Source organism: Electrophorus electricus, chromosome 22 (genome assembly GCF_041902795.1).
Source record: "Electrophorus electricus isolate QZ-2024a chromosome 22, ASM4190279v1, whole genome shotgun sequence".
NCBI lineage: Eukaryota > Metazoa > Chordata > Actinopteri > Gymnotiformes > Gymnotidae > Electrophorus > Electrophorus electricus.
In genome coordinates, this window is record NC_137518.1 from 5565001 (window position 1) to 5578709 (window position 13709).

Consider the following 13709-nt stretch of genomic DNA (forward strand, 5'->3'; position numbering starts at 1 on the left):
GGGCGTGGAGACAACAAAACGTGTGCAATCGTTTGGCCAGGAGGTCCAAAACGCACAGAATGAGAAAACCCTGCATGGCTATATATAGAAGAGTGCACATGTGAATGAGAATTTATTTGGCATCCACACTGCATTAGCACTTTACGGTAACCCAGCCCTTACAAAAGGCCTGTGACGGCAGCATTCTTGATAGGTGACATAAACCTCTTTGCCTTAATGGACCTGTAAATTTGAGTGAGCAGGGAACTTCAGGTTAGGTTCAGATGCTCACTAGTATGCTGTCAGTGACCCCCCCCCCCCCGGATTTCAGTCCCTGGTAGCGACGCCGACGCTCGAACCCAAAACCTGCGGACACCGAATCCGCACGATCACGTTACCGTCTCCCAGCAAAGGCAATCTGAACCGCTCCTCCGGCAAGACCTCGGAAGCACGTTAATTGGGCTTTTTACACGCATGTACGAGAAGACAGGCATGCTTGTATGTGCCAACTCGTTCATGCACACATATAATAAAAAAGCACTTAGAAAACGTGTTGGCGGACATAAAAGGCATATGGACAAACACGAGAATGCGTGTGCGCCTGCACACACACACACACACACACACACACACACACACACACACACACACACACACACACACACACACACACACACACACACACACACACACACACACACACACACACACACACACACACACACACACACACACACACACACACACACACACACACACCACCCACCAGAAAGGATAAATGATCAGCCTTGTTCCGATGAAGGCTGCTCCAAACATCACAAACAGGAAGTCGCACAGGCGCTGATATTTGGCATAGTTTGCTAACTTTGCGGCCTGAGAAGAAGGGATTCAACACTTAAGAATCCTTGACTGTATTATCATTGTTTTTTTTTTTTTTTTATCTAAGGCTTCAACAGGGCCCTGTGTTTTTTTTTGTTTTTTGTTCCCCCCCATATGTACTTACCTCCAAGAGGAAGTCAGAGGCATCGTGCACGCACAAGATCAGGGTTCCCACTCGTGCCATGTTGATTACATATGAGAAGCTTATCAGGCTCACAGTGGCCAGATGATGCACGAACATGATGAGGAAGTCCTGAACACAGCCATCATTACAGAGGACAAAGAGGATGCATGTCTTTAATCCACTTTAAACCAGGCCGTGCTGAAAGTACTTCCAGTATGTTGCAGACAGGCATAGCCGAATGTTCGAAGTCTAGTGTATTTAGATTATTTTCTAGGTTAGCTACATTAGCTTCTAGAATGACAGCAGCACCAAAGTGATCAAAGGCGAGATGGTATTTTATTGGCACGAATTGCAAAACAGACCAACTGTGACTTAACATGAACAAACAATCAAGCCTAATGTGAATGAGGTAGCCTGGTACCAAGTCTTGAATGCGGAGCTATTAAAACACTCTTCTGGGATATTAAAACCATTTGAGAGTTTGATCAAGCAGGTGTTTCCTTCTTTCTAATCCACAACCCTTATTATATGTAAATCAAATGTTCCTCTCAGTGAGCTGATGCTCTGCACATGTTCAACTTGAATAAGAACTGAATCTTTGAACTGTGACTGCTTTCAGAAAGTCCAGTGCAAGGCTGGGTTCGGAAAAGCAGTAATCCAAGAGTCCAGAACAGTCAAGGACATCAACAAAGACTACTTATGGTCAGGTGTACTAATAAACCATTTAGAGTTCCATGGCAAATCAGGTTCGACCCAAGCACCAAAACATTTGAAATGCAATTATTCCTGTAGCACTTTGCTGCCCTCGAACATGGCCAATATTTATGATATTTTTTTGCCTTTTAGACCATACACTTGTCACTTGGGTACTAGAGCAGTCTACAGTCTCAAGAGCAGACTCTTAGTAATACATCATCTTCAATGAATTCACTCCTGATGTAAAATGTGTCATTTTTCACAGCTTTCACCTTTGGCCCCTTCTGCTTTTTGCAGCCTATGCTTATAAAGGAGCATTCATAGTGCACCTAGGTGGTCGCTGTAGTACCAAGTAAGCAGGCTCAAAAATCAAACAACTAATAATAAGGTGGCATTCATAATTACTAATTCAGTCCTTTGTGAAAACAAGCAGAACTCTTGTTCTCTTTATACTGAGTGAACAATTTGATATGGCACATCACTTGTTATTTTAATAGGCTCAATATTAGTTCACACAATATTAACTGTGGTGGGAAAAACAGCCTATAGCTGTTTACATATCGCAAAGTTCATATTAATAGTTGTTTATAGCATGCAACGAACTAATCTTGAATAATGGTCCAGTAAAAGTGCCGTTTTAGCTATGAGGGTTTTTTTTGCGTCATTTCCATGTCTGGTGTGAGGTTAAATTTGGTGCCCCTCATCAGATAGGGTTCATGCAAGGTACAATAGTCCTGATGGGCTTTCCTTTCTAATTATGTTGGACAGCTCAAACTTTGGTCAATTTCTTAATATAAGCACATCATATTGCCCTGTTCCGCAAATCCCTCCATTGTACTACTGTTTTCCCTTCAGAACTCAGTACAAAACAACATCATGAGCAAATTTACTATGCTAACTTATACTTGTTCTTCATCCTGATGTGGACATTAGAGCTGAAGGGCCTAATATTATTTGTTTTCATACACAGATGAACTAAAACATGCAGAGTAACCTATAATAGGTGGACAAACATGACAACAAAAGATGCGAATTTACCAGCTGTGGTTTCCATGTGTGCACAGAATATCGTTTACCCTGAAGTACAAGCATGAAAGCTTGCAAATTATATGCAAAACTGTGTGCAAAAAATAAGGATGTTAAGTTTGCTGCCCTTCCTTATATGGCATACATGCCTTATGCCCAAGTATTTCAAGTGAATGCTACTAAGGACAAAGGAACTGGCCCATTGTACTGGAGGTGTCTCCGCAGTGAACTGGTGAGATGCTGCAGGTGTTAACTTCAGTGATTAATCACATCACTGAAAATAACTGCAATGTTAATTTCTGTGAACATTCTGCAGTTCTAGCATTAACCATCATGCACCTGGATTGGCTTGACAAAATGAAATAATAATAAACAAAACACCAAACATACAAACACCCCACCACCCCCCAAAAAGTCTTTGTCCTGTCTACACTTGCAGACAGTATGCAATCTTCTTAGGTGCACAATAATAAAGGGCATCATTACATCACCAAAACCAGCAACCTACAAATTCCCCCACTCCCCTGCATTAACTAAAGAATTTAAATCATTCCATTACAGCCCAGTGTCACATGACAATGCCATCCCTTGTCACAACCCAAGTCCTCCAGTACAGTACACTCTCATAATATTGTCTGCTAAATAAATAAACAAAAACATATTACATACACACACAGGAACTTTTGAGCACTATAATCTATATACACTTTTGCAGTGAGCTATACTACTGAGAACATGCCTTGATGTTTATTGTATCATAAAGGTGAAAGATTCCTTTGCAAAAATGCCAGGGGCCAAAGTTCCACAACTAAGACAATAAAAGTGCAACTATACAACTACAAGTGATGAACTAGTAACTATTACACTACACAAGAATAATTAGGACTCTCTATATTCACTCTGGGCGGGCTACAGAATAACCAATCTGTGATCCAAATTATACTGCCACAAGCACCGATTCCACTATGGTTACGTAGTAGGTGAACAGACTCAGTGTCACTAAAGTATGCAGCGTAATCAAGCCACGTCGAGTTTCTGCACCTAAGCCAGCATATGACAGAGCTCAGGAGCTTGCATGCAACAACCCAGGACAAGGCCAGTGCGCAGGAATGTGTGCGTCACTAAGGCACCAGATTATTCCCATAAAGCCCATAAAAAGCCAGCCCATAAAGCCAGCCACTGTGCCAGGCGGGCGGAGGTGACCGCTGGGAATTAGGACACCATTAGGGCACTGGGGAACACAGTGGCACCGAACTTTGCTACCCACCAGCATTCACATGCACAGCTCTCTCATTCACGTGCACACTCATACAATCTCTCATTCAATTGCACACGTGTACACACACACACACACAATTATCTCCACCATCATCTGTGTGAGGGCCTCACATTTATGATTATACACAACTTAAACATGAATATGTATCTTATTTGAGTATATAACGTGTTTATCATTAACCTTTATGCCTAGGTATAACAAAAAGAAAAATATGTTAAGGTGTTTTGGCAAGCCAATATAAGTTCCTTACATTTTTTAAAGAATGAATACTACTTGCATAAAGGACCAGGGGCATAAACGACAGAAATGTCACAGTTCAGCACATTCTGTTCCTAAGTACAGCAACAATGCTACACACGCACGCATACACGTGCACCCACCTTTCTCTTGATGTCTGTAAACTGGGAGAACATAAGCGACCAGTAGAAGGCCAGCTCTGTCACATAGTAGTGATATAAGCCAGGTGTGAGGACCTTTACAGGAAAACATTACACACACAGACACACACAAATAAATATAGAAGGCTATAGGACACTAATGTTCAATTGTCATTTACAACAGACACACTGCTAAACTCAGGATCGTTTTACCTCACCTGATAGGGGTAATTGTACCAGCATTGTCGTGTGTCCCACATCCAGGGAGACTACAATACACACACACACACACACACACACACAGTTAATTTAAACATTTTAATTTTCCATTCTCCTCGTGGATGTTAACTGATGTCCAAACACAGTAGCCTTGACATGTTTATCAACATTACTAAAACCTAAGAGGGATCTCTTGTTATTAAATGGGGGTAGTCCGTTGAATGGCGCAAAGCAACAGCTGTGCAGGGATCCAGTCCCTAAATATCCTATACACCCCCGAAAGATGGAGACTAACGTGTACAGCGAGCCTTCGCTACTGTAGTTACTGTAGACAGGTGGGCCTTATTACTTTTGAACACCTCTGGACTGATCGTTTTGCCCGCCACTGTTCAGCTTATATTTTTGTGATTGATAACCTGCTTTCTCCCGTTTCAGCTTGGATGTTTGCAGCTCACCTGCCACAGAAAGCAGAACCCATAGGTAAATATGCACAGATAAAATGTAAACCTCCACCTGGAAAGAAAATCAAAGACCTGGAATCAAATAAAAGGAATGCAAGATCATAGTAACAAAGGCAATGGCCTTATTAAGTCTACAGAACACATACACGCACACAACTCATCTGAAAACAATTCCAGTTAGAGGGTGACAATGGAAACAATCACTCTAATCTGCTTTGACGTCAGAAGAAAGGTGTGAGGCTACATGTGTGCAGTTCAAAGCTCAGAATCCACGGCAGAGGAGAGACCCACATGCTCTCGCAGAACTTGGTCCGCGTGGTGGGCTTGTCCTGGTTTCGCCGGTGCCGAAACCATCGCTGGAGCTTCCGCACTTCCCAGTCCAGCTGCTTGGCCAGCCCATTGAGCTGCCGGGAGTCTGGGCACTAAGAGAAGAAAGAGCAAATTAGAATTTTTGCCTGTCAAACTCAAAATGCTAAAGTTCACAAGGTAAAAGCAGAGCAAATAGCCATTAATAAGCTTTATAACTTTACTGACAATTTTAATAAGACGTAAATGGAATAGGTAACACTAAAACAGCAAGAAAATATAAGTGACTATAAAGGCACTCATATCGTATATGGCTAGCACACTTTATTGATTGGTAATATGACACTGCAGCAAAGTCTCATTCTTATGTGATATCAAGGTGCTGGCACACCCATTCACCTATAGCAGGGGTGGCTATTAAAAGGTTAGCATTAATGAGCTTTGAATTACAGGATACTGGAAAATAAACCACAGCATTTAGTGTAGAGCTTTGAACATGTCCAGATATTAATAAGGCAATGGTAAACCCTCTTAAACTGAGGCTCGCCTTTCTACTTTTCTCTGCGGAAACAAACAGGTCTTTGCAATAAAAGACATGAGATCTTCATTAAGAGTGAACTTAAGGCTCCCAAGAGTAAGAAGGTTTTCTTCAAGGAGAGGAGAAAAATAAATAAATAAAAAATTCGATGAGATTGCAGTGGAGAATTAAAGTACAACAACACGTGAGCTAGAAGCATGAACGTTCACGTGAGCGAATATGCATGAGTTTTGAGGCTGAACTTTGCTATAAGTTCTTGCCCAATAGCCATGGAAGACCGTGAGGGCTTTGAGCCTCCCCAGGAGAAAAACCCAAAGCAGTGCGATGGAGTGTGTAGAAGAGGTGGGTGTACCTTTGTGACACATGTAAACACTTTCTCCAAGACAGGGTTCTGCTGCGCTTTCCGGCTCACCTCGGCGTGGATATGAAGGATGTACGCACATGGACCTGCTATAAACCTGAGGGAGATCAAAGACAGCAGTGACAGCAAAGGCCAAGCTTTATTGCTGAGACACCATGTAAAACCTTTAAGATATTAACTTTTTTTCTTTTTTTTAAATAAACATTTCTGTGATAAAACAGGATGGATCATTGGGGGAAGACCTCTAGGAAATGCCCGTTGCTATACATTGCACACATACCTCAAATAGGGTAGGTGCTGCAGTTCAGAATACGAGTGCCTGAGTCTGAGACAACAAATATGTACAGCATAAACAGACAGGGTGCATGGAGCATTGTAATGGTACAGAAACGGGATCACATCGGACTAGGCTCAATAATTCATCTTAATAGGGGAAGACAGCCATTTGTGTGTTTAAAGTAAATTTCACATCCTCATACACACTCTCATAAAAGGTAATTTCCAACACTGCAAAAAAATATCCAAAATGCACATATCCCTCTGAACACAAAAAGGACTCACTTGTCAGTAGTTCAGCTGTTACTTTGCATGCAACCAAATTAGGAAAATCTACAATATGTTACATACATAGTTAGTTTCAATGGTTTGTCATAGATCAGTCTCCATCATAACTCATATTGTTTTAAAAAGAAATGTGGTGTTCCAGTGATTGCATTTTTTACAAAAGTAGTGTGTGCCTACTTCTGTCCACCACAAGGCTGAAGAGCAGGTGACATTCCCAAATCAGACAGAAAGGTGTAGATCAGACAAGATCAGACAGAAAGGTGACTGATGACGGCAGGATCTCGTATTTAGTTTGACCCCAACTTTCCTGTCCAATATTTTATCAGAATTACCGTATGTTCACTTAAAACATGAAACATTATGGGTAGGTTTTTGAACCTGCATCTTTGCTAAAGTACAGTACATTACAATGATGGTGAAGACTTACAGTAGCTGTGCATAATGTTTTAATGTTAACTGATAAAACCATAAAAATACATAATTAAGTGAAATTCAACTGTGACATTGAGAAGAACTTCATGCCATCAAATGAGACTCTTACAACCTATATCTTGATTTCCAAAAATTTATTTCAAAACATTCTTCCTTGCTACTGACTATGACAGAACACATCAGCAGCATGGCAGTGCCACAGGGAAAGCAGTGGCAAACACACTGAGGAAACCAATGGCTACGTGAATAACAACAAAGATTCTGTTATGTGATTACATTTCAACATCATGACAATTAGTTTGTCTTAGAATAAAAAATAAATAAAAAAATAAAAACATAAAAAAGATGACTACCGTTTTCTTACTTGAGCTGTGAGGTTTTTCTTCATTTTCTGAATTTTCCACATTTCTGATTGGACCTCTTAAGCATTTTTCCACCTAAGAGGCGTTTGTCTCAATCAGATATAAAAAGTCAAATCTAAAAAAAGATTATACAACTCAACCGATAAGATTAAATTCAGCAAAACACTGCTTGTGTGTGGAGGGGAGACAGGACAGCATACACAAAGGAGTAGGCATTCTGCTGCACTGTGAATGAAATGAATGATTTAAAGGATTTAAAAGACAATCCATGCAGGGAATAATAGACAACTGTTTGCATGACCCGAGGGTGTGTTCATTTCTCTAGACTTTAAACAGAGGAAATGAAGTGAAAACTGAATAACGGCCATGAAATGAACCATGAAGGCACCGGTATTTTCAGACAGTGTACGAAACAACTTTGTCTTAAACAGGAAACTCAATCAAATGATGGCATTTAACAAATGTAGGCTATCCTTCTAATCACTCTCACACACACACACACACACCTTATATTTATATGCAAATGTATTACACTCAAAAGTAGACTGCAATTAGGAGAACATCTTTTAGAGAGAAGTGCAAGGCAGGAAGATGGAGGATCGCCTTAAATCAATGTAATATCGTAGATGGAATTCCCCATCTGCTATATCTCTGGCATGAACACAAGCAATCCGCATTTACACCAACATTGAGACGAAGGATAAAGGACTATCGTGACTCAGTGTTGACAGCTGTTCCTGACAGTTTATTACTCTGTGTTACGCAGTGTTCCCGCTCTGGCCAGTTCGACTCCGCTCTGCCTCACGAGCGCATACAGAACCGTGGTATTTGGCACTGACCAAAAATAATGTTTCACAGACTGTGTTTTAATTAGAATGGGGTAGGCAAAAAGCAAGGTGCATTCCCTATCTGAGGGTGCTACATTTAACAGATGGTAGTTCCATTATTTCAAATATTTTGACTGACTGTCTTGCTGACTGATCGCCTCACTAGCTGGCGCGCACACACACACACACACACACAGAGAGAGAAAGATGCAAACATGTAAACATAATCTTATTCTTATCTTACTCATCACTCGACACATTGGAATTCTGAGGGAATTTTTAGCAGCCTGTGTCGCCCAAACCCAGTTAACCAGATTGTACCTTTGTAGAAACAGACTTTATCAAAAATAAATAAAAAATATCACGGTTGTATCTTCAAAAAGAACTTTAGCACTATGCAGACCAAGGAGTGTCTGGTGATGGTTATTTAGGGTTCCTTTTGACTATCCTATATGCTTTTGAGAAATCTAATGACACTTTACTAGGAGCATTTTGGACATGTTGAGGCAAAAAATCAAAAACACCAGACATCCAGTAAACATCTGCTAACACGAACCTGCATGATCAGATGACCTTAACTTCGCCCTCCCTAATCCCTGATTTTAGCCCTCCTTAATCTCTGATCTGTTCACCTGAAAATGTGAAGTGCTTTTAAACTGCGAATATCACATTGAACACACACACACACACACACACACACACACACACACACACACACACACACATTGCATGCAAACACATCTTCACAAAGATGTTAAACAAGCTCATAAACTTCATCATAAATTATTGACTAAATTCATTAAAATGCTTTTACACATTTAAAATCTTGTTTCTGTTATCTGTGTCTTGATTGCATTCTCTATCATGTCGTGGCTACGTTCTGCAGTATCAGCACTTCTAAACACGAGCTCTGCAGGTTCAGCTTTAAACACATTCACACGATGGTCCCTGCAGTGCTGAAGCACCACTTCTGAGAATTACCTTAAAGCAAAAATGTGTCATCCTGACAAAGTGTAAAACTACAAACATGTGTTCAAATGTGTATATGAGGGATGGTAAGGTTTGAAAATCATTATTAGCATTCTCACATATCAGTAACTAAGTGTGCAAATTTAAACTACGGTACAATCGAATAGCAGGAAATGGGTCATCACACAAGGACAAAAAGTTCAACAGCTGACATCATACATTGTGTCATCTCTATCTGGTCTTTTATAGAGGATATTTCAATTATGAAAAGGTCCACTTGAACTACACCAGTGTTATATTGATCAAAAGATGAACTCTAATCCTCATCTTACTGTCTAACGTCATCCACATTAAGGTCATTACTGCTCTGATAGACTTGGGCTGTGAGTGAAACTCTTATTAGTTAGAAGACACTAATTTGAGCTCAGACACACTGTTTGGGTGGGTCCTCTTTTCTGTAAGCTATGTAAACCAAACTCTTGTGAGCTCGATCAGGCATGTGAATTCACAGCCTGAGAACCTTCTAGAATTCTTCTAAAAGACTCTGCTTTTCTTGTGCCAACACTCCCTCCCACCCCTTACTCATTGTTATACTGTCCAAATAGTTAATTTATTGGCAGTTATTATTTATCGTTTCCTTTTTAAAATTACAAGGTGCTACATTTCACTGCAACTTTGTACTTGCTACAAATGTATATTCGACAAACTTTGATTTGATTTGATTTGAACTGAGGCGAAAGCTCGTGTCTAGGCAAAATATCCCCAAACAAAAACATTGAGGCTTCATCTTAAAAAGCTTCTTGGTCTTAATTGCTTAGCCTGCATTTACACATACTGCCACCACTGTAGGCACTGTGGCTTAGAAGAACCTGCCAGGGCATTAGCTATTCAGTGTGTCTTCATTCAAAGTAGTGGAGCATTTCTACATCGTGAGTCATTGCTTGCACAACAACACTTACACAAAAATACCTCGTGCTTTTCAATTACTACGACTCGAGTTTTATAAGGCCTTGAGCACATTCCTGAAGTCAAATGGGACCAAACCGGAGACTTCCATGAATGGATGATTGTGTGAATGTACAGCACTGTGTATATGTGTTGTGTGTGTAACGAATCTAGGTGGGGGTGCTGTGGACAGGCATAAATATTATAAGGCTGAGAAGAGCATGCTCTTGTCTGCGTGCATGCATGCATTTGTGCATGTCTGATTCTTGTGTGAGAAAGACAAGCAAACTAGTACCGTATGGCTCTCCAAACTGTTTCTCAATGAAGGTGGGTGTTCCAACATGTGTGGGCAGCCTAACTGAGGATGAGCACACATGCCAGCCAGCGAAACATGCCAGCACGTTTAACCCCCATGGTGAAGGCTTCTGACGCCATCCACTGTGCTCAAGTCATCGCTGATGAATAAATGAATGAGTCAGTGCAACCAGACCGGCCGCGTGCCACTGACAACAATTTCCCCCACATCCTGAGGGATGCGCGGCTGGCCGAGTGACGCCAGGCAGCAAGCCGTTGCCCCTCAGCACTGCTAGCAGCTCCTCCCCTCCCCAGGAGCATGCCAGGCATTCCCCCAAAGCCAGCCCAATACTCGGCGGACAGGGGAGCTTAATTGGGCTGCTTGGATGTTGCGAGCCATTGATTGGCTCTCCGGACGCTGCTAACGAAGGGAAGACGAGTTCCTAGAAGCACCATAAGAAGATGGGTGTCCTCAGAAGTAAACAGGTGATGGACTCCCAGAGGAGGGCAGGGGTAGCCATGGTGGAGTACCGTTGGAGTTAAGCCTTGGGGCTAAGCGACTCATTTAAAAGTTGTCACAGGGAAATAGGCCAGGTCTGAGTAGCTGCCCTATTTACCATGCCACTGCCATCTTTTACAAAATGCAGTTTTAATCTATCTGATGGGTTTAAATCTAGCAGTAGGACACAGACCATCACTGAGATTAAATCTGAATTTAAGCCAGCCATTAAAAGATAAGAGTCATTGCCATTACTGATGAAAATCAAATGACCTCAGGTCTTCTGTTAAATAAATAAATAAATAAGGCAGGAGTTCACTGCATTCTTGTACAGGACTGGTTTAACAAGCTATGCTGAAGTTTGTCTCTGCCAATGCATTCTTGAAGATGTGTGCAGAGGCTCGACACACAATCTGCAGCAAAGAGGCTTTTATCGAACGAGTGGAACCAGACTCAAAATCTAAAATATTCCACTATAACCAGAAAAGCCAGATAGTTATCTTCAGCTCCAACTGGTTAAGCAAGAATGTGCTCTCTATGTAGGTCAATAAACTTCAATTTAGCTGCAGTCATACCACTGAGGGACCTGTTTTCATGCTTACATTATTTGTTTATGCCAGGTATGTAAAAACCTATCCATGCAACTTTCAGATAAAACAATTTTCAAGAGAATATTTCTCAAATTTGTTCACAAATAAATATTAACTACCAATCTTAGGCACTATTAATGCTAGCTGGCTTTCTGTTAAATCTTCTAAGAACAGACCTCTGTTTAACCTGTACAACAGTTGTGTATAACTCAAACAGTTTTGCTTCTTTGCTAGGATAATTGTTTTGTTTTGGAGGTATGCACATAGTCCAGGTTTAACAATTTCACAAAAACTCAGAAATAAGGCTTTCTAGCCAAGCACATAACAAAAATGCACAGACATGTTAAATAATATTCTCTTGCTGCAAATAAGTAGATAAACAGATATAGAACACTGCATGGCAAGGATGAGAAAAGGCAGCAGGGCTTTAGCAGTCATTCAGTTTTGCCAGCTCGTGTGTTATAGAAGCCCTGAGAAAAAAAGATCGACAATAAGGAATTATGTACTAGATCTCCAGACAAACAAATGACTAGTTCACGATAACCCAACTTCTATTCATTAAGTAGCCTGGAAGACATGCTTTCAATTACAGGCTGGCATGAGTATACCAAGGCTGACAGGCCAAATGTAAGCCTTAAATTCAAATCCTTCTTCACTGCTTAACCTGTTAAATAAGCCATTTATAAGCAACTTTACACATATCTATCTATCTATCTATCTATCTATCTATCTATCTATCTATCTATCTATCTATCTATCTATCTATCTATCTATCTATCTATCTATCTATCTATCTATCTATCTATCTATCTATCGCAAACTTTGAATTCGCAAAAAGGGTCTGATCAATGGGACTTACAAAGGTGGCACTGGAAAGAAGACAAATAACCAGTGATTTAGCTAGAGGTTTCAATGGTAATAATCAACTCGAATAAGTAGGTTACTTGCTGGGAATTATCTAAAGAAATACCCAATAAAATAAAGACAAGACAGCTAGCTAGCTATCCCAAGAACCACTTCTATGCTAAAAAACAAGAATTTTCGTGTTCAGTCATACCATCTCTCTTCCGGTCCATGCACAAGTTTGTTCTTGATTTTTGCCTGGTTTTGACCATCAAGTGATTGTTTTCGCTAGTCGCCTGTCTGAGTGCGTACCTTTCGAATAATATCCTGACAGCGAATATCCCCAGGGCCAGGGGCAAAGCTGTGAGCAAGTGTCCGGCTTTAGGATACTCCACCCCGGGCGCTGGGTCCGCGAAGTCCGCCCAGGTCACATTATGAGGAAGCCAGAATTTTTCGTTCCAAAACCAGGCTGAAAGAGCAGCCATGTTAAGAATTGTGTCTAGAAAAGGAAGTGAAGTACCTAAAGAAAAATGAAGGGGTTATGTATTCACCGCCCCCTTTTCTGTGTACAGCAACGTGTACGAGGTTAACCACCATTGAACTGTTTCCGCAACCACGAGGGAGCGAGGATGATGAATTTATTAGCCCCACCTCCGCAGTCGTATAACCGGTGGTAGTATTTAGTTGTCGAAAACTGGAAATCACAAACAAGCTAAATTAGTTTGCAATTATTTTAGGAAAGGCAACTAACTTAACGTTAACAAAGTGTGTAACGCTTCTTATTTTTATAATGCCATCTGTCTTTCGTAGCTATTCAATATTAATGTTGCCTGTTGGCGTCTGAACCTTATAAGGCTGCGAACTGGTGAACAAAGCTTCCGTTATTTTAACCTATAAGATGCAGGTCTCCGCTCTGGCGTGCGAAAACTGTAGTACAGTTTGAAATGATCGGATTGGTGGCGATTACCATTACGCTATAAACATTCGTGACTGACAGCATACAGCCACACCCTGTCACGCCTCCGTGGTTAATTTAATTCTCAAAAAACACTCGACTGACATCCGAAATATGGTCCGCTTCTGATATAATCTGATTATATCGTGGATAAAATGTGTCCTCCGGTGATTGCAAGATGGCA

General features: G+C 40.9%; 1 protein-coding gene across 3 annotated transcripts in view; it reads right to left on the minus strand.

Annotated features, from left to right (window-relative positions):
- Positions 1-13643, minus strand: part of cers5 (ceramide synthase 5) — an 18496-nt gene extending 4853 nt beyond the window's left edge. Inside the window, exons 1-9 of one of the 3 annotated variants that reach the window (XR_014119444.1) lie at positions 12883-13643; positions 6526-6570; positions 6237-6342; positions 5332-5462; positions 5035-5092; positions 4579-4629; positions 4364-4456; positions 983-1111; positions 746-852 (exon numbers count right to left, since the gene is read on the minus strand). Coding sequence is in view for 2 of the 3 variants with exons in the window: in XM_081705783.1 (XP_081561909.1) it covers positions 746-852; positions 983-1111; positions 4364-4456; positions 4579-4629; positions 5035-5092; positions 5332-5462; positions 6237-6342; positions 6526-6570; positions 12883-13055 (893 nt within the window). In the remaining variant the exon portion in view is untranslated. The remainder of the gene's footprint in view (positions 1-745; positions 853-982; positions 1112-4363; positions 4457-4578; positions 4630-5034; positions 5093-5331; positions 5463-6236; positions 6343-6525; positions 6571-12882) is intronic. The other 2 variants (XM_081705783.1, XM_035520326.2) reach the window with 2 other exon arrangements.
- Positions 13644-13709: the final 66 nt, after the last annotated feature.